This window comes from Sporothrix schenckii, assembly GCF_000961545.1.
Source record: "Sporothrix schenckii 1099-18 chromosome Unknown Cont47, whole genome shotgun sequence".
NCBI classification, from domain to species: domain Eukaryota; kingdom Fungi; phylum Ascomycota; class Sordariomycetes; order Ophiostomatales; family Ophiostomataceae; genus Sporothrix; species Sporothrix schenckii.
This window is the reverse complement of record NW_015971148.1, coordinates 1,025,347-1,050,212: the sequence shown is the minus strand read 5'-3', so window position 1 is coordinate 1,050,212 and position 24,866 is coordinate 1,025,347. Positions and strand designations below refer to the sequence as shown.

At 53.5% G+C, this 24,866-nt stretch overlaps 5 protein-coding genes across 5 annotated transcripts; 3 read left to right on the top strand and 2 right to left on the bottom strand.

Annotated features, from left to right (window-relative positions):
* Window positions 1–374: 374 nt before the first annotated feature.
* SPSK_03365 (parafibromin) lies at window positions 375–1,761 on the top strand (the record flags this gene model as incomplete). Its single annotated transcript, XM_016730203.1, has 2 exons — window positions 375–974; window positions 1,081–1,761. 2 exons carry the CDS (start codon window positions 375–377, stop codon window positions 1,759–1,761), a joined length of 1,281 nt encoding a protein of 426 aa, XP_016584924.1.
* Window positions 1,762–3,626: 1,865 nt separating this feature from the next.
* Window positions 3,627–5,738, top strand: SPSK_03142 (uncharacterized protein; the record flags this gene model as incomplete). Its single annotated transcript, XM_016729983.1, has 1 exon — window positions 3,627–5,738. One exon carries the CDS (start codon window positions 3,627–3,629, stop codon window positions 5,736–5,738), a length of 2,112 nt encoding a protein of 703 aa, XP_016584923.1.
* Window positions 5,739–6,962: 1,224 nt separating this feature from the next.
* Window positions 6,963–9,318, bottom strand: SPSK_03097 (developmental regulator flbA; the record flags this gene model as incomplete). The annotated part of the gene is made up of 2 exons (XM_016729938.1): window positions 6,963–8,426; window positions 8,509–9,318. The coding sequence occupies 2 exons, from the start codon at window positions 9,316–9,318 to the stop codon at window positions 6,963–6,965; spliced, it is 2,274 nt and encodes a 757-aa protein (XP_016584922.1).
* A 1,071-nt stretch (window positions 9,319–10,389) lies between these two features.
* On the top strand, window positions 10,390–10,656 carry SPSK_03789 (uncharacterized protein; the record flags this gene model as incomplete). The annotated part of the gene is made up of 1 exon (XM_016730623.1): window positions 10,390–10,656. One exon carries the CDS (start codon window positions 10,390–10,392, stop codon window positions 10,654–10,656), a length of 267 nt encoding a protein of 88 aa, XP_016584921.1.
* A 10,762-nt stretch (window positions 10,657–21,418) lies between these two features.
* Window positions 21,419–24,801, bottom strand: SPSK_02986 (origin recognition complex subunit 4; the record flags this gene model as incomplete). Its single annotated transcript, XM_016729831.1, has 3 exons — window positions 21,419–22,735; window positions 22,798–22,959; window positions 23,050–24,801. 3 exons carry the CDS (start codon window positions 24,799–24,801, stop codon window positions 21,419–21,421), a joined length of 3,231 nt encoding a protein of 1,076 aa, XP_016584920.1.
* Between the last annotated feature and the right edge of the window lie 65 nt (window positions 24,802–24,866).

The following is a 24,866-nucleotide window of genomic DNA, read 5'->3' as shown; positions in this document are numbered from 1 at the left end:
TTCACTTGCTACTTGAAGAGCGCATTGTTGGATGCCTTTTCTATTGTTGCCCGAAAGTAGCAAACGATAAAAGTGGGCCATCTTATCGATAACAGCCACGCTATTTTCTCGACCTCCCTGCGCAAACGACAGCTTTCGTTGCACGATGCATCGTCAAGCTCAAATACTCTCCACGAACCGCCGCCGCACAACCTTGTTTACGCGGTCATCTGCGCCCTCGCGACAGTCAACTGACTCTTTGTTGATTCTCGATCCGATCTTGCGCCTTCGCTAGCGAGCGTCCGGCCTGCGGGCCACCTTCGTCCTCCTTTCCTCCCTTTTCCGACGACGCGACGTCGTCTTCATCGGACTTCGCATCACCCTCCATCCTCACAATGGCCACCGCCGAAATCGATCCGTTACTTTTCCTGCGGCAAGCGATTGCCGCTGGCTCGCCTGTCGTGCCCACGGCCACCGATGCCAGCGACGCGCCCACCACGCCTTTGCCCCAGGCCCGCTTCCTGCAATTCGGTGAAGCCGCGGCCGCTGGCGACCGCACGGCTGTACCTATCGATGCCCCCACGCGCTTTGTGTCCAATGACGTGCCCGTCGACCTGCGGTCCATCTACTTTGCGTGGCTCAATCGTGAGGTGGCCATTCACGAGTACAATGCGGCCGCCACGCGCCTCAATGAAGAGCTCGCGACGGTCGGGTCGACGGCAACGGTGCACAAGTTTGCGTTTGTCGAACGCCTGGACCTTATCACGTGGCTGGAGGGCGCGAGTGAGGAGAGCGAGTACATCAAGGCCGTGGGCGGTGCAGGTGTGGCTGGTGCTGCGGGTGCGGCGCCCGGTGCCCGGACGGATGCCGGCGCTGCAGCAATTGTGTCGCGGGCGGGCCGAGGCGCGCTCATCGACCCGCGCCTGGCGGTCATCTACAGCGGCGAGCGGCGCACGGGCGACCACAATACGGTCCTGCGCGGTATCAAGCCAACGGTACGCCGTGTCTCCTTCCCCACGTCCCCACGCCACGCTCCTCTGGCGCCGAGATCACCATGTCTGCACAACACAGGAGAATCGCTAACATCCCCCGCTTTTCTAGGACTTCTCGCACGTGAGAAAGCTGGCCGTGCCATTCATGTCGCGCAAGCAGCAGGGTGGCGCCGCACCTGCGGGTGCCCTCGATGCCGCCAAGAAGCTGCCCGGCGCTGCACTGCCGCTCAACCCCAAGAGCGGCCCCACGCGGCGCCCGGATCCCATCATTCTGCTGTCGCCCTCGGCGTCCAGCCTGCTGCGCATGTCCAACATCAAGTCCTTTTTGGAGTCCGGCCGCTACACGCCCGCCGACAACAGCTCCACGGCCACCATGCTGCACTTGACCCGCACGATGAAGGACATCGACCCGGCGCGCGCTCTGCGCTTTATCCTCGTGGAAGGCCCCGAGCACTTCAAGCCCGAGTACTGGAACCGCGTCGTTGCCGTCTTCACGACCGGCCAGGCCTGGCAGTTCAAGAGCTACAAGTGGACGACACCGACCGAGCTCTTCAAGCACGTCCAAGGCATCTACGTCGGCTGGCGCGGCGAGCCCGTCCCCGCGGGCGTTCGTGACTGGGGCCACCGCGTGCTCAACTGCGCCATTGACAAGTACACCGATCCCAATCTACCAGGCGCGGACGTCAACCGTTGGCGTGACCGTGAGGTGTCAGAGTCGATCTGGAAGGCGATTGAGCATAACATGCGGCAAAAGGGCTGGACGCGAGACTCGGGCGCGACGCTGGTTTAGGTTGGATGGAGGGGACTATATTTTCTGTATTTTTGAACGGATGACTTTGCTTTGGTGCATGTTGAGTATTGTTTCGACCAAAAAAAGGGACGGAGTCATATGGCGGTTTGCTCTTCTTTCAGGTTTTGGTTTGATTTATGACAATTTAATTTGTTTTCATGTTGCGCATATGCATCGATGTATGTAACATTTCAACTGCTTGTCTTCATTCGTCTTTGCACCGACCCCGTGTCCGTCTTTGTTTCCTCCCTACGGCTCCGTACATACTTTGCAGTGTGCGGTTGATTAAGCTCAGCGGGGTTCGTGATATGGAGACGGACGATGTTGGCAAGGATTATTAAGGCCCGTAATGTGACGTTTACAACTACGGTGTTTGTGCTTTTCATTATCCCAGACGAATTTTGGTCTAATTCTTTGGACAATTTCGCTTTAAACAACGTTTTCTTTTCAGCCTCCAAGTGCATTTTGCACAGCAACTCAAAGACGATGCTAGATGAGATGCCATTGCGGCTCCGGCTGAGGTGTATTGGCCGATGCGTTGACGTGGAAAACGTGAGAATACGTGGAATCGGAGTGACTTATAAAAAGCTTGGATGATGTGTCGCCTTCCACAACTGTGAAAATATATCGTTCCTTCGAACGCCACTGACCGGGGCTGAGACGAAATGGAAAGAGCACTTGGAAGGGACAGCGGAAGAGGCTGACACAGCCTTACTGATGTTCGGGCTGCGCCTTCTTGGCCGCAGGGGCTACGGGCGGCAGGCGCGCAATGCGACTCCACCCGCGCCTACCTTTTTCACTTTTTAGCTGCTGATGATTGCTATTTTGGGCAACAGCTCACAAGCACCTTCTTTGTCGACTAGTCTGGAAGGTATTGTCGCTCGTCAGCCGCGTTCTTTCCTTGTTCGCCTCCCCAGTCGCTTGTTCCCTCATTTCGGCCATTTTGGCCTCTTGGATCCAATTTCCCCCTTTTACGTCGTATCTTGTGTGCAAATGGTAACGTTAAGCCTCGTATTTGGGCTTTTCTCCTGCGATCGTCAGCCACTGCAAGTACGTGACTGTATGTGCTAGTGTACTAACAGCAGAGTGCAGTGGCAATGGATGCATGCCATTCAAGCCAACAAGTAAGCAGCAACCTTTGCTTAATGGCTGTCGAGATAACCGACAGTACGACATCTTCTGAAGTATTCCAAGAGGCTTCCAAAGTATTTTTATTTATTATATTTTATTTTAGCTGCTCTTCGTGGTCCTTTCTTCCTTGTCTAAGCGAGGGTGGAGACGAGCCTACAAACATTGGACGGATGTGGCCTTCGATGACGAGAAATACGAATCAACCAGGAAAAGAAAACGAAAGACGAAAAAAATACAACGTACACGGAAAAACGACCAAGACAATCCAAATGTGGACATGGGCACAACAAACAAAACGCCAAGACGGAATGGAAGGGAACTTGGGCTTCCCCAGCCAGACCTTAGAGCCAACGGCCCCCAGGTACCCGGCTTACACACTCTTTTATTTATATCATCACTCATGCATTTCTCTGTTCGCCTGCGCTCGATATTGTACCACACTTTGATCGCCTCGCAACTCGTACGTAAAGAGAAGAAGGTCACACTCGCCCGGCTGCGTTGACTAGTTTCCGCGGACCCATTTTCTTGTTTTCTCATCCTCGTGTGTTGGTCGCCTTTGTCTGACACTTCTCGCAATCTCGTCCGTGATTATTTTGCTTCCTGATTCTTTTCTGTTTTTATCTTTCCAATATCCCAACTCACCTTCAACATCGTCGCCCCATTTTGCACGACTTTTTGTGTTTAGTTTTGCTTGTCTCACATTTATTATATTCTCCCTCCTTCCTCCTCCCACGATGAAATCGCCTACGTCTACCAACCGCCTCTCGGCTCCATTGTCGAAACGAACCGTTTTCACGTCCATCACACCGCTCCCGCTAAATGTCAGCCGAGCAGCCGCCGTCGACTTTCTGCACGACTACGAGACCATGATTGACATCAACCCCTTGATCATAGACCGTCACCGGATCCCACCACCACCCGAGGCCGAGGCAGACGAGGCCCACTGCACGTGGTACCAGCTTACCGATACCGTCGTCATGCCATGGTCGGCCTCCTCGCCAGCATCCGCCGATACCACATCCGCCAAGACCAAGCCTGGCAATGTTTCCTACACCTGCGCCTTCCACCCACTGCCTGATGGCATGCAGACACACTGCCGCGCCCCGCTCGGCGTTGACATCCGCGATCGCTGGACAATTGGCGGCACAGAGCCTGGCGAGCCCAAGCAGCCCCTGGAGCTGGGACTCGCTTCTCTTGGCGCACCCTCCACCGGCCTCTACCTTCGCGAGGATGTCGACCTGCGCTGCAACCGCCTGATGGCCGGGTTTGTCAAGAAGACGCTCAAGAAGTCGCATGAGGGCGTCGTCGAGAAACTCAAAACCAACCTGTCCAATACGTCGCCGACCTCGGCCAGTGGCAGCAACAGCGGTAATAGCAGCAAACCTATCGCCAGCGTGCCCGCCATGTCCAAAGACAAACCACGCCCAGCGTCCATGGCCTCACCATTGCACGCCCAACGTCCGACTCCATACCGGGTGTATTCGGCAAGTCACCAGCCTCCTGCTCAAAATCAGGCGGCCTTGCAGACAGAACCACAGGGACAGAACCAGACCCAGACCCAGACCCCGACGCAACAGCAGCCACTCCCTCTTCGCCAATATCCGACGCCACAGCAACTGGAGCAATATCAACGACATGAGCAGCAGCAGCGGCAGCAACAACCTCACCGCCAGCACCAGTATACCCAATCGTACTCGAACGTTGCCGCAGTCCCGACGCCGGCCCCGTTTCCAGCGCCAGCACCTGCACCTGTAGCAGCACCAGTACCGACTCCGGCGCCGTCACAGCTGCCATTTGTGATCTCTCGCAAGAGCGTCCCTGCTTCTCTTGCCGTGGGCCCGCCCTCCTCCTCACAGCAACTGGCGCGTGAGACACAGCTGCAGAGCCAGCAACAAAACCAGGAGCACCAGCGTTTCCTCCACCCTTTCTTCCCGCAGATGGACGGTGCCACCACAGACGACCACATACTCGTCGATCCGACGTCTTTATCGTCGCCGCCCTTGTCGGTCTCCTCTGTGCCAAAGAGCGTCTCGACAGCGTCTTCGTCAACGGCATCGGCTGCCGACACCACCGCCTCTACCCCGGCTTCGTCACCAAATCCGTCCTTGCCGTCGAGCCATTCTTCCATGCCATACGATCGCTTCAAAATGAATGCTAGCCCTCTCACCCGCCTGCAGATGCAACTGCCCAAGATTAGCACTGTGAAAGACAACGATGACGCCGGCCGCGGCGGCCTGTATGCTGACAAGGAGCAGCGACACTCGCTGTACCAGCAGCTCCTGCCGCCGCTCGTCTTCAGTGCTCGCGAGGTCGCCACCAGCGAGCCGCGCCGGAGGAGCACCGGGAGCGACGCCACCAGTCTTGCTCTCGGCGGCGGCGCCAGCTCCGTTGTGTCTGGCGCTGCTTCTGACATCCCATTCCACGACCTGAGTCTGTGCCCGCGGCCGCTCCGCATCGGCGGCCAGCGGCGCGTCTCCACAGACCAGAGGGTGCCAACACTGCCGGCCGCGAAACCGGCTCCGACACCGGCTGCTCAGATGCTCGCTCCGTTCCGACCTACCCTTCCTACGGAGACACATACTCGCCCGGGCCAAACAGTCGACTATCCCGCCATGAACCCCTACGTGTACAACGAGGACGACTACGAAGACGTTTACGTCGACTCGCCCATCCTGGCCTCGGACGCCCGTGGCCCGAACCAAAAGGGGCCCTACTCGCCAACGGTCTTTGCTGATATGGACGCGGGGGCAGCGGCCACGTTGGCCCCGGCCACGTCCAACGAGGACAAGCCGGCTCTATTCGACTGGCAGCAGCGGAGACGCTTCCTGGCCGTTGATCTGGACTAAATCTCAAGGCCGTAATGAATGGTGCTGCTGTCTTTTCTTTGTTTCTTTCTTTCTTTTTTCTTTCTAGTTTTTGGGTTTGGCTTTTCTTTCCGTTCTTTCTCGGGTCTGAGTTTTTTTTATATAATTTTATTTTTGGTGTTTGGTGCATCAGCGTGGGGAAAATGGGTATTGGCACAATGTGGAATTTGGAAACCTCAATATACCCCGTCCAGGAGGAAAGGCATAGAGACGTAGCATTTGTACGTGGCTCATAAGCAAAGGCTTTTGGTCCAGTCAGAATCATTTGAGAATTTTATATTGTTTTTCTTTTTTTGGTTTGGATATTGTAGCTAATGTGTTCATGATGCCCCTATCTCCTTGAGAACCGCTTTACTTTCAAACCCGAATTCTGAAACTGATCAAAATAAAATCAACGCTGACTAGATAGGTGACAGGCAGCTGTGTACTTGTCAAGCGGCGTGTTTGTTTCTCCGCTTGTCAAACCAGCGACTTGGCCCAATTGTACACGCTAAATTTTCAAGATGAAGCGGGTCAGGGGGACGAAAGAATCCTAACCAAGTCGCAGAGGCTAGAAGCAGAAGAGTGGCACAAGAATGCAGACACGAAACTTGACATAGAAGAGCCAATCCTTAGAATTTTTGTCTAGATCCTTTTCCACCACCCGCTAATCACCCGGCCACCCTTTCCGTCATCTTCTCGAACCAACTGCTTCCCCTTCCTTTGAAGCAAATGCCCCCTTCCCTGCGCCCCTTTCTATGCTGGATATTTCCGTTAAACGCCACAGAGATATTAAGATGAAAATGAGATGATGAAAAGACAGAAACCAGCCCTCCAAGTAGGGTAACCGCAAGAACAAAGAAACAAGAATGAAGGACTTATAAAAACATGTCTATGCGGCAAAAAAAGAAGAAATATAACGAAAGTAGGATAGGTAAACCATGTATATGCAGATCGAATTAAAGAGTGGATGTAAGAAAGCAATGGAACGAAAATTGTTGGCCAGAGTTGACAAACTGAAGCTGCTCGTCAGACACAGCATCGGACGATAGTTGGAGAAACGACGGACGAACGGTCGAGGGTATAATTTGTGTTGAAACGAAGAGAGATGACGAAAGCAACATGATCGCTATCTCATGAGGTCGTAGGGACGGACGTAAGGTAACGGTTTTTTTTTTTTGGCAACCAAGACGCAAGATTGCCACTCAAAGAGAGAAAAAAAAACACTTATTTGCGGTTCGAGCGGCTCTGGCTCCGTTCGGGCATGCGGTTGCCGCCAATGACGATGGCGTCAAAGTCGTAGTTGCGCAACGTGTGTTCATACTTGGGGTGGCGCAGGAATTTTGGAACGGAGTCGCTGGCCATCAACTTAAAGACCGCGTTCTGCGCGTCCTCGAATAGGGTTGTCACTTCGTGTAGGGTGTCGATCATGGCGGTATCCTGGCCGACGGCCTTGGTCATGCGGGTGGCAAGGTTGTTGCGCAGCTGATGGTCAATGTTGAGCTCGCAGGGCGAACCGGGCGCCAGGAACGCGTTGTAGATACCATACGCCTGAGCCATTATCTCCTTAATGCCATCCATCGACGTCGTACCGGGGTTCTTTTGTGCTAGACGAATCGACTGGCGGCAGCTGCGGACAAAGTCATCAACGTCCAGGTAGAAGGACAGATTCTCCTCGCAGTGGGTCTCACGCAGGTTCTCGCGGAACAGCAGGCGCAGGGCGGCATCGTTGAGGATCTTGTCCAGGCGCTGGGTGTTCGAGTCACGGGCAATGCCAGGCCGTGGGGCGGTCCCGCCGTCACTTTCGGAGGAGCGGCCGCGTGAGATATTGCCGTTGAACAGGTCGCGGCCTTTGGTCGTCAGCTGGAAGATGGCGTTCTTGGTGGGTTGGAAGAGGTGGGAGCCAGGAACTTGGCTCTGGAAGATGCGGTCGTGCTGGACGGCCTCGATAAGGCCGTACTCAGAAAACAACGAGGCGACCTCGCTGGCCTCACGGCGGTCGACGGTCGTGCAACAGTCCATAAGCCAATCAACGGCAGCCTTGCCGGAGAAGGTGTCCTTGAACGTCTTGCCCGACACCTTGCGTTCGCTCGCAATCTTGACGCCGGTCATACCGTCACGATAGTCACTGAGAGAGTCGGAGTCGGCAGCGTTGACGCTCTGTTTGACATTAAGGCCATTCACGCCGATGAAGCGGCGGAAGATGACCTCGATTGTGCCACGGTCGCTCACGAGCTTGTCGGTTTGGCTGTCGCGCTCGAGGATAACGATTTGCGCTGTGGAGTGACCAATCAGCTCGCCGACCTGCTTCTGCTGAATTCCGTTGCGCGAGCAGAAACGGTCGAGAATGGAAATGCGTTTTGGCGTCAACTGCCACACGGATCCCTTCATCGTGTAGACTTGCTGGTACTTGCCGTCGGCAGACTCAATAAAGCGGGCCTCGAGGAAGCGTTGGCATATGGAGCGGGCCATGTCCTTGGCCATGGAGAAGGTGGTGGTGGTGGTGGTGGTTACGATGCGGGACTGGTCTTTGGGGTCGGGCATTCGATTGGACTGTGAGAACTTGAGCGAGCCCAGGTTGTTGATGGCATCTTCGGACAGGAATGTGTGCTCGACCTTGGTAAGGCGAACACGATGCGCAGACAATGGCAGCAAGCTAACAATCAGTGTCGCAAACAAATCTTTAAAGTCCTATAAACGGAGAAGGTTTTTTTGTCAGCATATGATTTAGCCAATGAGTCCGGGCAGAATCGACAATGAGTCTGTTGCCTACTTTTGTAAACGGCCGGTCGTCGTCGGTCATGCGCAACAGGCGCGAGGATGTTTGATGCATCTTGTTGTCGGTTCTGGGGAGACGGATGGGGAGCGGGAGAGTAGGGTCGGCCTGGTCGTATGGCTTGGCGTAGGACTGAGAGAGCTTGTGCTGGGGATGATCCGAAGGTTTGCCGGAAAGCGGTGCCGACTGGGATACGTCGTCACTGCTGGTCGCGGTAAGGACAGTCGGAGGCGGACGGGTTTCGCTCTTGTGGTCGTTGTTTTGACTACTAGACTGCGGTGTAGATGCCGTAGACGCAGATGCGTTGGTTGGCGACCGTTCCAACGAGTAGTAGGTAGGGAACTGAGGAACACCAGATGAATCGGCGCCAACAGAGAGACGGCCGTTCGACTGTCTCGGGCGGATCTTTTGCTCGGCAGTGGATAAGGCAGTTTGGGTCCGGTCAATGGCGGCCGTAGCAAACGCAAGCAGGGAGCCGGAGCGCGGCGACTTGGAGGAAGGACCAGGTTGCACGGAAACGATGGACGGTGAGCTGGAGTAGTGAGGGCGGTATCCCGAAGCAGAAGCTGTGACACCCACGTTTGGGTTGGCTGCGAGAGACGCGATGTCGCTTTCGGCGCCTCTGCTTTCGGGCGCAGTCTGCGGGACGGTGAAGTTGGACGCCGTGGAATAGCGGTACTTGGACGTGAGGTCTCTGTGGGCTTCTCGTTCACTAGCAAACTTGCTCGGCGCAGTATCGCTGATAGTGCTTGTAGTGTTGTCGGTAGAGAGAGGTTCAGAACGGGATGGATGAGAGACGGCGGCCATCTATTAAAAGAGAAGGGGAAGAGGAAGAAACAAGAAGGCGGCAAGCGTTAGTGAAAAGTGGAATTAATGTAAAAACCAAGGAGAAGGCAAAACGAGCGAGAAGTGAGAGAAACGACAAAGAAGTGTGTGAGAAGGGCGGGACGAAGTGGATGAGGACCAGGGGGAGGCGACGTGGTGGGGTTGACTAGTAAAAGAAAGAAAACAATAATGAATACTGACGAGATGAGGATGAGAAGAAAGACGAAGAAAGGGGAAAGAAGCAGGACCGAAAGGGGGGGTGTGGAACAATGTGGAGGGAAGGCATGGAACGAAAAGGTGGAAAAGAAGGCGGTTTGGAAAGGAAACAGTGCAGGATAGTCGCGTTCCGTAGCGCCTTCCGCCTGGCAAGGTAATTAGACAGAACCTGGTGCGGCGGCGAGGTCGCGAGGACCACGGCAAGACTGTCGATACAGCCGTGGCAGGCGTGGGAAGCGTGAGAAAGTGCGAGCGGCTCCAAGCGTGTGGACAGCACCAAGACGCTAGTGAACTAAATCGGGGAGGAATGCGCGCGAAGTGGTGGAGAGTCTGCAAAAACCACATTCTGCAACACAGGTTTAAGTTTGACGACACTGGGTCTGGCAGTTGGCGGTTGATAACGTCTCCGCCATGTGCAGGCGCACATTTGGGTCGCAGTGGACGGGGTACGACATAACGCAGAGCGCATTGGGTGCAACTGGGGGGTAATGGCTGGTGGGTGAATGGCAAGTGTGGAACGGGGTGCATGGCCACCCCTTGTACCGTGTGAGGTACTGGTACTTCTGCGTGGCTTTGTGTGCAAATAAAGTCGTGAAAGGGGAAAGCACGCTAGGAAAGAAGCGGCTTGACTAGCTTCGTTTGCCTGGCACTCCGTATTTCAGAAGCAGCAGGGCAAGGCCCCAGGGCCCCAGGCCCCCAGGCCCCCAAATGCAAGCACTCTGGCACTGTGAGCGCTGGGCTGTCACCACTAGCGCCGAATGATGCCGAGCCTCTGCGCAAGCAGTGCCAATTCCCAGATAATTCCCGGCAACAAAACTCTGGAAAAGCGACAGCACAATGAGGCACGCTCCACGCTACCAACGCAACCCAGTCCAGTCTGGCCAGTTGCCCAGGAAGAAATTCACCCATGTCGCCGATGGCACCCGGCGAGCAAGTAGAAACAAGGAGGCCTGTCTGGTTCAGGCGGTTATGCGAGCATCGCGGGTTGTCGCTCTCTCCTACCGTGCCACCTGGTCACCGCCTTGGCATTCACGATACCAAGGAGAGGACGACAGAATAGCCCAGTGTCATCCCGGCTGTGGCGGAATCTCCAAGGCCCACTAAGCCGGAGCAATTTCGTTAGATGTAGAGAGAGGAGGGGAGACGTCATGTAGTGAAAAACGGCCCCCAACGCGTTTCAGCATCGTCTGTGAGATAACGGCCGCAGGGCAGGTAGGGCTGTGAAGTACTCACATCCCAGCTTTGTGCCCGACCCGCTGGGTGCAGGAGGAAATGGAAGGGCGGCATGGCGACAAGGAACTGGCAATGGAATGACGGGAAGATGAGAAAAGAAGACAGGCCGACAAGGCCAATTAGAAAGCCACTTCGACCAGGAGCGACCTCGTCGAGCGTTATCCAACTGGTCAGGTCACGCTAATGACGGCAGTCCTTGTTAGGCGGCCGGTTGTGGTGTTTGTCGGACGGCCAGGCCGATGGGGTCAAACACAGGGCAAAGGCAGTCCTTGTTAGATGTCTTAAGCCGCAACAAAGCTCGTACGAACTGTAGCATTGTGCATCCTGCTGTTGCCATTGACAAATTTTTGGCAATTTCTCTTAGGCGCCAGCAACTGGCCGACAGCAAAACCACAATTTAAACGTCTCAGCGTCGTTGGGGTGGACAAGGCGAATCGGAGGAAATCTCGCGCCTGTTTCACGCTGCACATGGCAGCCGAAGTAACGATGCGCGGCAGTGTCCAACGGTGTGTGGCAGTTTTGTGGACATGTGGATAGGACGTGTGCTGGATGTGTGGATGGTGATGGTGGAATGGAGGTGGTGGCTGGGAAGGTGGTCGTATTACAGCGGTCACACTGTAAAACCGGCACTTGAAAGCACAAAGCAAGTACCCGGTACAGCAGGATACTTGTGCGAGCATGGTGAGTGGAGCGGATGACCTCGTGGAAAACACGGTATGAGAAGAGCGTGGCCGGCGAGATCTGCGCGTGGCTGTCAGGGATCTGCCTCCCCCGGCCAGGCTGTTTTAGGACAAGTACCCCTGCAGTTCTGCAACCATAACCACAAAATGCAGAAATCCCAGCCAATCCGCACAAAAACATAAAATGCTTCAAACAGTCTCCACCCCCCATGTCCCGCACGCATGCAGAAATCATTCCGGAGCGGGCGAACAGTGTGAGAGAACAATGGGGCCCAAGAAACTGACTAGCAAATGAGCGCGAGACTCAAAAGCGCTGTCAGACCAGCCACTGGCTGAATGGTCCGAGACTGCGACTGGAGGCGAAATGCTGAAATGAACAACGAAAAAAAATCTTTCTGGGGCAAATGGACGCAACAGAACAAGAGCGGCGCAAAATGGTGCAGAATAGGTAAAATATCACGACCCAAAAAATGGGCGAAACAAAAACGTGCAAAACGAGACACAGAAAACGACGCCCACGGTAAAGTCGGTAACTATCTCCGACCTGTCCCAGTATACTGACTCCACTATCGTGGTCGCACGCAAGATCGGGGGATTGAAGCAATCGCCAAATGTGAAAAGAGGTGTTTTGACGCAAGATGCGCCAGATGTGCAAACGGTCAAAATCCCAAAGAAGTAAGGATGATGGACAGAGAGAACGAGAAATAAGGACATACCTTGACGGTTGGCTGGGGCCCAGTTTGGACACCTTCTTGGTCTTGAATTGTACGCCCTTTTTTGGTCGTTCGATGTAGCCCCGCAAGCGGTCTTTTGGAAGGTGGCGACCTAACTTGGCCGTCTTGTAGTGACTGCCGACTCGTGTCTCGCACTGACGACGCGATATGTCGGTGCTACGTCGATCAGTTCGGCTGAGGGTTTGTCTCCGTACGGACAGCGTGTTATATCATGCAGTTGCTTGTAGTTGTCTTCAAGATACGTGACGCCGGTCGAAATGGATGCGAGTCGGCAGGTCGATTCTGACAGGACGACACCAGACGGCGGAGCGCGCACTCCGCAAGTGTGGAAATGTACGACAGTAGAAGTCTCCTTTCGTTGGTCTGCAGCAGGAAAGATACCTGTCAGTACTATTCCTTGCCAGGGCAGCAAACAAAGGTGCCGATGATATGGATGATGCAGAGAGTGCAGAAGGATCAAGTGGATTTATGAGGCGTGGTATGCTAGCAACTGTCATGAGATGCAGGGGTAAAGACATGCAGGGATAGAAAGTCAAGTTCTTCATGGACATAAAATGTTCTTTGGGGATAACGGGAGAAATCCAGTGGCCCTATCTCCTCACGAAAAGAGGCAGCAAGAAGGTACACCCGTGTCATCAGCGCAGCAGTTGATATTGGATTGACATCCCAGAATACCAAACACCTGCGAGTCTAGGCGTCGAGCAAGTTCTCCTTAATACCAGTCAAGGGGACAGATTCCAGCGTTAAAGGCGACGGGCTTGATCAAGGTAACTTTATCTGGCCGTTGAAACCAACCAAATCGACAAAGGAGATCTGCAGGCGAACCACGCGATGAGGGCGGGGCGAGATTGGGGGAAAGGCCAAACCAAAGCAACCGTGTCCCCGCATGGTTTCCAGAACACCAAAGGAAGGATAACAATACACCGTAAGAAAGCAAAACAGAAAGGCGGAGGATAATCTAGAACGGCACGGGAAGGGATGTGTGCCTGAACAAGATGATATGATGGGAAGGGACGGCGGCTCGCGCACGAACGTGCGGATTCTGGGTAAGAAAAGCAGACTCACTGAGAAACAGACGGCACACGAAAAACGCGGCAGTCCGACCGAGCAACGAGTAGCGAGCACAGAACGACGATTGTAATCGTCGACCACGATCCCAACAGATTGCTCTACGATCCCTGGTTTCTCGATGTTTGGCGTTTCGTGGCAGGCGAGGACGAGATCTTGGGAGCTGAGGTATAGAGTAATCGATCCGCTTGGAGAGCTTTAGCCACCAAGGCTGCGATCAGTGACCTGTGAGTTGCAACACAATCCGCAAAACTGTCCCAGTGAAACGGCGAGGCAAAAACGACAGCGGCGGGGCAAGTCCAGTAGTTGCTAGTGCATGCACCGAGCAAGGATGCGCGACAAGGAAGGGTCGAGATGTGGTCCGTACACGAACTAAGGTTTGATTCTCTGTCGCGTTTCGTGCGTTTCGTTGCTCTCTGCCCTTTTCCCTGTCTTTCTTCTTTCGAATTTAGTCGCCTGGCTCTGGTGTGCATACAAGCAAGCCGGCTCGAAAGTTGCGACAAGCAGCGATGTTCGATTGGACGTGGATGTAACTTCGAAGCTCGTTCAGACACCTCGACGGATCAAATGTGCAGTTTGTCAGTTGAATCGACAGCGTACGACGTCGCGCAGAACTTTGGGCCTGAAACAGAAAGGAAGAGCTATGGGGGAAAGGGCGCTGCAAAAAACGACTCCAGTCGCTCGTGAGACTCGTCGTTGGCGATGGGATTTGGATCGGTAATTGAATTGATTTGTGCGTGCTTGTGGAGGAGGTCGACGGGCAGCAGCGGGAGCAATTTTGGAGAGCTGTGAATGAAAAAAACAGGGAAACGTTTTTGGGATGTCGTGTTTCCTAAGACCAGCAAATTGCTGGAAATGAGCTGAAAACACAGATAAGGGGTCCACGGGACGGTCCTCTGGTCGAGAGATCGCCAGGCACCAACCACTATTCAGGATTGCGAAGAATATGGTCGGGAGAAAATATGCGATTCAAATCCGTGAGCGTCGGCGAAAGATGGAGGCAATGAGCGAGAGAAGAACGAGAAAAGCAAAATAGAAACAGAAGCAAGTTTCGCGGCGGGCGGATTGGTATTTTAGAGAATTTTCAAAAACACGAATCCGAAGGAAGGACCAACGCGAAGGGAAAAAAGGCAAGAACCGGATGGTAAGAGAAAATAAAATACTCGCGAGAGCTATTGTAGTTCCTGTCGTTTTCGGAAGGGGCCATGCAGAGGAGGCCGGAGCAGAAAACAGAAGGAGAGAAACGCAGAAAAGGTAGATAAAGCGGCACCGGACACAGCTCAAAGGGCGAGACATACAGCTCCCGTTGCATCAAAAGTGCATTGCATCCGGACATGCATCGCGTGTTACTACATAGGCGCCAGTGCGTTGGAGCGACCGCGAGGTACATTGGCCGAGAGAAGAAATGGCGGGGCACACGTTTGTTTACTATTGCCTGGCCAGTGCTACGTAATACTCCATAGAGCAGCGTACTTCACAGAGTCGTCTCCGCATCGTAACTTTGTGAGAACAAATAAAGGCGCTTTCTTAAATAACACGCTGCTCTCTCTCTCTCTCTCCCCCCTTTCTTCATTGTTGCAAGATCCGCAAACACTGAAGGAAAGACATGGGCGGGCATGTATTGCAGCGTCGAGTCGAAAGATCACGAATGCGTGCCTACAAGTAAAAGTGCGGAGAACGGGAAACAATAGTGTTAATGGCACTAAACGAAGTCGACCTGCACCTGGGAACAACCTGCGGATCCACGATACCAGTTGGTCCGCCGCTCCCGCTCGTGAAGGTCCTCGGCGTCCATTATGCAGCATTGCCTTTGCAAACCCCGCTCGCTACCCGAAACAGAAGAACTCAAAAGGTGCGAGCGTGCAAAAAAAAGCAGTGAAAGCAGGGGCAAGACGGGGAATAGGTAAATCACTAGACGGGAGCTGAAAAGGACCATGGACCATGGACCAGCGGACGCAGACAGTTAGACACGCTGCAGAACGAGAGAAAGTGCGACACAATAGGTCGGGCACAAGCTCGTTCCCTGGCCTCTCCAGGCGGGCCTAGGTCAGTTGGGCTTGGCGTGCTAGCCTTCTGCATTTAGGAAGGTACCCTAATGGCTCCAACCCAAGGAGCTATGAGGCGCCTATTATGATTTAAGAGAGGATAGACAACTCTTAGACTCCATAGAGATGGCCCGCCGACTGTCTCCTTGTTGTTGCATTAGAAGCGATATTTTCAACGAGTATGGAGTATATTGTGTCTTTGGTTCCGTTGTAGGAGCTGATGTTCAGACTGGGGTGTCTTTTCTGGCGCGGACAGCAACCTGGCCCCACGCAAGTGACCAGGAAGGAAGGAAAGACCGGATGAGAGAGGACGGAGCCGGACAGACGTAGAACAACTAAAACATACAACACAGGTGCGCAACGCAAAATCTAGACGGCAAGAGCAATTGGTAAATGGAACAGCTCCTGCTTTTTGGGGATTACAACAGCTGCATTATCGTGCACGACCCCCTTGGCTCCTGCCTCGGCGTTCAAGCATCACTTTTTCATCCCCTCCATCATTGACACGTTGTTTGTGCGTGGTTGGCACGTGGCGGCGTTTCAATTCAGCCGGGATTTCGGCAAACGGAGCAATTACCTAACACGTAGACCCCGTGTACGACTAGGATTTGGAAAGAACGGGCCATCTGGTCAGTGATGGAGGGAAAGAGCTTAAGGCTCTGTGACGCACCTCAAACAGCAAGAGAGAAAAGCCAGTTCACAACTCGGAAAATTCGACAACAAAATAGGGGCAAAGAGAATGTGAGACAAAAGTCAACGAGACGATACAAACTACGACGGAGGGAAAGAGGGACGTCAAGAAACGGCGGAAGGAAGGACGAGAAAAGCCTGATGAAGACAGAGTGAACACACCACAATGTAAAAGACGCAACGACTTACGGATACAATAAAATCGCCACAACCAAAACCTTCGCAACAGCCAGGACGTGTCTTCGTCCCCACGCGGATGCAAGGAGACGCGCACTGACAAAAACGAGTGATAAAAAGGGGAAATACAACCCAAAATAAAAAGAAGGTAGAGAGGACACAAAGAGGAAACACAAGTACCAAAAACAGAGAGGCCCAAACGTCGATATGTCGCATGGCAAGACGTCCGAGCACAGCTAATTGGTAAAAACAAACCGTCGGGATGCCAAACACCATCAAGTCATTGTCTTGGAACTCCCGGAAGCTGTGTAGAACAGGACGGGACGCCCGACCACGGAACGCGTCAGTTTGGCACGGAACGATCACAGCTACCAATGCTCTTGTCCTTCCGCGTAGTTATCGTTGTTTGCCTTTTCTATTATTCACCAATAGTAAGGATGTTATTGTGATATTAATACGCGGCCCTGCCGCCGCGAGCAATAAGTGTCCAAACTAGATACGGACGGGATGCCATGTGGCCGTTGCCAAGGTCGTCTATCCGACACAAAGGACCTCGAGTACTCCATACTTGGCGGCGGCCAAAAAGATGAGCTAATCTAATAGCCTGTCCCATCGTTGGCAATACGCGCGTACATTATCAAATACCTCTTACGGCGATTCTCGACGTAGCAAACACTGGCCGACACGGCATGCTGGTGGGTTTTTGTGTCAGTCTACTGCCGTGGTAGCCTTTTCTCTTTCTGTCGTTTTGATTCTAGTTTCCACGGGGTGGCCTTTTGTTTTAACCTTTTATTCTATTGTCTTGTGAACAAAATACGCAATGGAAACTTGTCAAAAACGGTAGCAGTGTGGGTGTATACCCGTCTAGTCATACGAGTTTGATATTGTCCATCCGTGCTTTGCGGTTTGTGGCTGCAGGTCATCATCCCCTTAGCCGCCCACAAAATGTACACTTCTTTCAACAAGCCACTAGTTTAAGTAATAGTGGCAAAGCCCAGCCAGGGCCAGCCCAGGCCGGTTACCCGAAAGGCATTAGAACTGGTTTTAGTTTGGTTGGCGTACGTTTCTTTTGGGGCATTTAATACGATATTATTTGTAGCTTCTAGATTAAAAATCGTGGAGTTGTTTATTTTATCTCACAAACCCGCCCCCTACCGATCTCTAACGCCCTTGCATCTGTCATTGGTTGCCAGCAAGCATCAGAAACATGACGACTTCCCGAACAGAGGAGGCTGGTTGCGGATAGGGAGGCCGAATGGTTATCTATCTCTGTTACCACCCGTCGGTGCGGCCAAGACAATACGGCGAATTACATAATACAAAAGCAAACCGTCTGCCGACGAGTGAATGACGATGGCAGAATGCAAAATGCGTGCAGTGTCGTAGGCAATTGTGCAGATGTGAGTTGTACGTAACCGGGTGACAGGAAAGTGACTGGTCATTTTATGCTGCGACGAGAAAATGGCGGAATCGACGCGCAGAAGATAAAAAGCCTAGCGAGTTTGAAAAATATTTCAAATAAGGAGACACAAAATGACAAGAAACCAATCGCAAAGGTACACATCCATTCCAAAGTGTGTTGATTAGTAAATACGAAGAATAAACAGGAAACAAGAAAAGGAACGATGCGAAGGTGCCAAGACAAGGACAGAATAAGGAGATCATCACAGGTGAGACATCGCCATGTACGAGTAAATACGACGTAATTTAGGGCAGAAACAAAAAGGAAAGTCGGCCACGCGAGGGGCGGCCACATGGTTTGACGAGCCGAGCAAAACTGGAAAAATACCACACGCTGTGCCACGAGGCATCTGCGCATCTGACGTCGTCCTCATATTACGTGCCGTGGTGCTGCTGAGCCTCCTAAGCGAAAATGCTGTACCACAGAACTGCATTGATGGTTGGGCGACGTCACATCGTCGCGTGTGAACGGTAACATTGGAAAAGAGTGTCAAATTGTTCAGACTGTCAGTAGAGCCTTCGAGGTTTGGAGTGTCAGATTCCCCATGTGCAACAATCATTTCAATTTAAGAGGTCCTTCTTGCCCTCTGAAATTATGCGTCCCTGTGAATCCCAACCGCCAGTCAACGCATGGCCGGCTAGACGGTTAACGGGAATTCCCACCTATCAACCCATGGAAAGTAAAGGGGGAAGACGACTGGCGCCCAGACTTTTTTCTCACATGGCGACCATGCAAACCTGCAACCTGTATGACGGGGCTTATGGAGCACAATGACACAAAGTGCAAGTACAAGATACTGGACACTGTGTATGCTAGCAAGGTGGCGAAAGAAGGATTAAAAGAAGAATGACAGAAGCCGACCCGAATCCACCGTTCCACCAAAAGAGCAATTTGAGTTTTTCGATTTTGCTTTCTATAGCGGAGTATTATGCCCTATTTGCTTCCCTCTTAGACCCTGTTTTCCCACGTTGCCAGATGGCGTGGTTTCAGAATCGGGCCAAAATAGTTTTTGACAAATTTCATGTACTCAATAAACGCCATCCCTTTCTTCGATACGGAGTCAAACGCGGAGGACATGGTCCATCATACTTTCTGTATTGAGTCTCTCTGGTACATCCTCCACGAGCAACATGACTTTAGTCGCCCACCAAAGCCCACAAAAATGTAGGAAAGTAAGATTGATAACGGCATGACCGAGTAACGCCATAGGCCCGGTTGAATGGAAAGTCTGAATAGAAAACGAAACGAAGAGAAAAAGAAGAAAAAGTAAAATTGGTCTAGGAAAGGTGGGGACCGCCACGTGGAAAACCAAACGCCAGACAATACCACTCTACCGGGGATCTTCATTTCCTGTACGAAGTATGTCGTACGAGGAAAATAATAAGAGACAAGATAAAAGAACAAGACAATGTGACTAGGACACAATTAAAACACAATGTCGTTTCTGTCAGAGGTCGAAGAAGGTCCTGCGATGTGTCATGAAGGGCGGAGTCTTTCATTGCTTGCACAGCCTCCTTTAAGTCTAAGCATGACACATGACACGTTTATTTATTGAACTCCGTGCAATTGCGGTGTACAGGTACCGTGAGATATCACCAAAATTGGCATGTTTCAACCCGATGGAAAGTCCTTGTGATGGTCAGGATATAATTCTGGTACGGCTGGTAGAAGGGATGAAGGAATATGGAAAATTGAATACATAGGAAACAGAAATGTGATATCCCCTTATCCTTGCAGCATATGACACGCCGGCAATGGCAATAATACCAGTTCATCCCGCAAGTCTACTGTCTTGTATGTCGTATTTGTGACAGTTCTTTACCTTATCTTTTCATCTTTAAGCAACGTAAGATAAAACGAAAAGAAAAAAAGACAAAAAAAATTGTACTTGTCTGTGATAGCGAGAAGTATACGGAGCATGCTGCGCCAAAAATGGGACCGACTGCGTAACAGGGGAGGGCAGCACGGTGCACAAATGAGTCCGTGATGCGTCGTCTAATTTTGCTCAATTGTGAACTAATTTTGTGCAGTAATTTTATCCCCCCTCCCTTATTTCAGACCTTCAGCCATGTGGGTGCCTGGGTGCGGTCTTCCATTTCAAGAGTAGTTTTATCAAAGAGACTTACGCCGTATGAACGAGAAGGTATGCCGCAATACAAAATACGTCGTATGGAGTAAATACTCCGTACTGTTTTTAACGACACGCCGCCTACTGAAGTACATTTGTATACACGAGAGACATGTTTTGTCTTGCTTGCCACATGGCACAGCCGATACAAATCGGCGGCAAAATGGGGTCTGGGGGCTGGAGCAGGGCGGCAGGGAGAAACAAAACGACCAGATCTGGCCCGTTGCTGATGGTCCAATTTTTTGCACCTTCTGCCGCCTTCCATGTGTTCTACGGCGGCCCATTCCCCCTTGCTCCATCCAAAGGATCAATTTACTCATTCTATTTCTGCCCTGCCTTGGCCCTTGGAAATTTGGTGAAAAATAGAGACGTGACATCGGACTATGGAGTCCGGCAGCCAAGCCACAAATAAAAAAACGGCCCATTTGTATGTATCCTCTAGCCTTCGTGCCAGAATGATGCCGGATGTACTTTTGCATTCTGTTCTGTCGTCCTCCTACACTGCCTATCCAACCGACGATTCTTTTAACGGTACGATGTATACCGTAGTAAAATGAAAGATGGTCGTCGGCTCGTGGGGGGTGATTTCCCGCCGAATATCATGGCCAAGCCCAGTCATACCACCTGAAGGTCTACTAGCTTGTTCCGTCAGACCACGAGGCTGGCGCAGTGATGACGATCGACATGTTTCAAAATTTGCCGAGCATGGTTGAGGTCACTGCCCCCTTTTGCTTCCGATTGGATAACCAGTGAGAATTTTGCACTTGGAAAGAACGAAGAAAGCATTGTGCATGTACAACATACAACGCAGGTCGTAATGCGACGTATTTAACATGTCATAGTATCTCACGGTTGTGAAGTGTCGTTGTTCGCTGTACCTAAAAGTACCATGATGCTTTAGCCTACAGAGCACAAAATAAGCATCGGAGATCCTCGTTTCGGATTCTTCCGTCACTTTGTCCATTGCTTCTAGAAGCATCATGCACGGAGAATTATCACAGGTCGATATTGTATCATGATTGTCACTCATGCTGTGAATGTACAATATGTGACATGAAACGAGACGGGAAAGAATCTCGTCCCTGGCGATCACCGTCTTCAGACGACTTTTGTTTGGATTCATCACTCGCCAAGGCATATTGTTAGCCTTGTTATCAAATTACAGGGTTCCGCTAGAAACAATGGATGCAGTGTGTGTGTGAGAGATAGGGAGAGTCACCCTATCAAGAACCCCCGGGCCTCTGAGGACAGCATGGCTGCCGTATCACAACATCGCGTCTCGTCGTAAACAGCCTCCTGCATATCCACGGCGGAAATGCAATGTCAAACTGCTGTCACGAGCGTTTGCATGCAGGGCAGTGCAGACTCGCAGCAAATACATAGGCATGTAAACACGATGCACAAAATAAACAGCCGCATGCATCTGTCAAGAGTCACCGTTTGTAGTCCGTTACACACGGATGAATAGATGCCGGTCTCTGGGACCAGAAAGGATGCAATTCAGACGTTGAACAAGTGCATTTTCTTTATCATTATAGTTGTATGCTAGCTCTACCCGCATCGTTTGTGGTTTTATTATGTCTTCGCGATCCATCCATGTGCAGTGATAAGATGGGCCCTGATCCTCCCCGTGCGGCCTCTAATCAAAATCAAATCTCCTTGCACCAACGTGCCATCACAGCACTTAACCGGACACCGGGTGCCGCGGCAATCTCTTCGAGCGCCACCTCGGTCCGCCACATGCTGCGGCCCTCCAGGCCGCTTGTCACCAGCGCGTTGCTGGGCCGGCCGGGTCCACGGGCGCGGGCGCTCGCACCCATCCCCGCGGGGATTAGCAGACTCAGTGCGGCTAGACTTTCCCAGGCGCGCGAGGCGACACCGCGGCCCCAGACGCGTGCACCGCCGCCGACAACGGTGCCACCGACGGTACTGGAACTCCCACCAGGCGGGCGGCCGACCCCGCGGCCTGAGCCCACACCGGAGCCGGCTAGGGACGACTGGACGCGCTGTCGACCCATGAGGGAGACGTACTCGTCGTAGGCCATGGCAAAATTGACCGTGTCGGTGCTTAGGACGATGTCGAGACGGGCGGCGGCAATCAGCAGGGACAGCTCGAGTTCCGAGAGTGCAGCCAGCAAGTGCAGTTTGGAGTCGGGCGGTGCGAGCGGGAGAGGGTCGATGTCGTTCAGAGATGTGGTCTTTGTGATCTTTCTTGTGGACGACGCAGCCAACGCAGCCAGAGACGGCCGGCCGACACTGCGGGGGCCATCGGTCGAGGAGGCACTGCCAGCAGCAGCAGCACCACCGCTCAGTGCGGCCTCGCCCACGGGGGGGAGCTTGAGTCGCGGTGCCGTCGATGACACGGCTGCCAACGGCATGATGCATGTCGTCCAGAAGGCCGCGACAGACTTTGTGCTGTAAAAGTGGAAGGCGAGCTGCTCCTGGAAATGGTCGTCGTCCTTGACGCTGTCGATCATGTGCTTCCACCACTGGCGGAACTCGGCGTGGCCCTCTGTCTCGTCGACATCCATGGCGATGTCCACTGCCTTGGGCCCGGCGCCGTCTTTGTCGTCGTCGTCTTCGATCACAAGACCGTGGCGGCAAATGTCCCAAAACGCGGGCAGGCTGCGCGCGAGCGGCAGGTAGACGTACCGGTGGCTGAACCGGCTCTTGACACGCTTTTCGAGGCTCTCCACGACGTCGATCTTGGTGGTGAGGCCGAGCACGGCAATGGGTGCTTTGCGGGCCTGGGCAATGTCAAACAGGTTGTAGAGCAGGGTCTGGCGCGCGTGCGTGGCAAAACGGTCAAACTCGTCCATGACGAAAACGACGGCCGTCGACGTCACGTCTGGGGCACCATCGCCGTCCTTTTCCACGGCCCCAGTGCCAATGGCGGCTCCTTGAATCTCGGAGGGGTGCGAGAGCAGAGCTAGCAGCGAGGCCAACGTGTCCGCGTAGTTGTTTGTCTATGCTGTTAGTACGGGAGGAGGGCCACGAGGAAGGGCGGTAAGGACCAGTGTAGGCTAACCTTGTTAACGACATCGTCCTCCACGGCCATTTCTTTTCCGAGCTGCCGCCAGATCTCGCGCAGGGCCAGCTTGTCATCGGTGTGGATAAATCCATTAAGCCGGACCACATGGAAGGCGCCGCCGTGCTCGGCAGCCAGAGCACCCAATATAGACTCCACCATCTATGCATGTCAGTGTTTTTCTCTTCAATTATGCGAAGAACAAAGAAAGGCCCGCCCCCTCACCCTAGTATGGACTGGGACTGGACTTACCGTTGTCTTGCCCGTGCCTCGTGCACCAATAACCATCATGGAATTGCCCTCGCCAGCCACAACCGTCTGCTTCACCACCTGGTAAACCTTGTCGTAAGCATCGTCCTGGCCCTGCAACCGAACACGCTGGCGGCCCGTACAACGGCCAAGCAAGACTCGCTTCATCCTGGCGAGGTGGTGCTCAAAGTTGGCAATGTCAGGCGCCAGGTCGCGAGCGGCGGCAGCAGCGGCGGCGTCGTCCTTGTCTGTTAAGTCAGCGGCAGACTCCTCCCCCACTGAGTCCGTCGGTTGGTTACCGGCAGCCGTCTCCAGAGTATCGTCGTTCTGCTGCCGCAGACATTTTTTGCAGAACCAATCGCCCTCTGGTATGACAGGCACGTTGTAGCATTGCTGGTGCACGGCGAGATCGCACGTCTCACAAAAGATAATCTCGTTGGGCGGTTCCGAATCGGGTTTACTGCAGATGGCACAGACGTCGTCGTCGGTGTCATCACTGCTGTCTCCTCCTTCTGCCGGTGCGCTGTCCGTCTGTGGGATGTTCTGCACCACCTGGTCTAGCGGCTTCGTCGAGGTATCCTTCGTCGCTGTACCAGCAGCCTCCTTGGAAGTGCTCTTTGCTCTAGAGGCTCGCTTCGGTACTAGCTTTTCAGTGGTTTTGGCTGGTGTTGCTTTTGCCCGCGATCGTCTGGTGGAAGCGGGCGTAACTTCGTCTCCTTTTTCTGTGTCTGTCATGGCCGTCCTGTTTGTCTTTTCTCTGGGTGAGGCGAGCGGCTTCGGAGGCGTGTCTGCTGTCGAAGAAACCTTCGCTGCAGTTGTTGACCTGGCCCTCCTTCTCGTTGATGTAGGAGCAGAAGACGCCTCTGTAGTCGTGAGTGCCACACCAGGCGCCACGTCCGGCTCCACAGCCAATGCCGGTGATGCTGCTGCTGGCGCACCTCCATTTACCGCCTTGCCTCGGGAGCGACTTTTACTGGCGCTGTTCGGGGTGCTCGCGTTGCCTATCTCGCGGTCCACGTTCTTGGGCGTAGTGCGCACCCGGTCGCGTCGAGATAGACGGCCTCCCTCGAGCCCGGCCGCCATCTTGTCGGTGCCGTCAATGGCCAGGTCCTCCAGGAGGTCGCGTCTCTTCTTCTTATTCTTGTCGGTCGCCGTCTTTGTGGCCGCCGACGCCGTCTTCATTGCGGACGGCGTCTGTGGTTGTTTCTTTGAGGGTGTGTCGGGCGTCGGCGACGCGGATCCGACGAGCGTGTTTTCTTCCACGTCGGATTCGAGCGCAGCGCGTGTTGGTCTATTGGACGCATTCGCATCGCCCCCATCGTCGTCGGGAAATTCGTAGAGCTTGTCAAGGTCGTCTTGTTGTGTCGTTCGTGTGTTGCGCTCATGTAGCAGGGACGCAAACGGCCGTGCCAGTAGCCGGTCGCGCGCCTGACCGCGTGCTTTGCCGGCATCTTTGCTGGCACCCACCAGGCTGCCGACGCCGTAAGCCAGGGCACCGGTGATGGCCGATGCCACGGCGTGGACGGTCCTCGGCGTCTGGGGTGTCGTGGCAATGTTGGCTCCGGGGAACAGGGCCGCGTCGTCGCTGGCACTGGTCCGGTTCGCGACCGATGCCGTGGAGTGACTGTGTGCCAACCTTTGCCGCTTCACTGTGCCTGTCGCCTCAACGGTCCCAGTCAGGGGCACATTCTCGTCAACAGCATCGTTGTTGCCGTCTTCGGACCGCGCCCGTTTCCTCCCAATAGCGCCCGACATGGCTCCAGGCTCTAGCTCTAGGCGTGCCGACCGTCACAGGGGCATTGCCTGTCCACTGCGTGTAT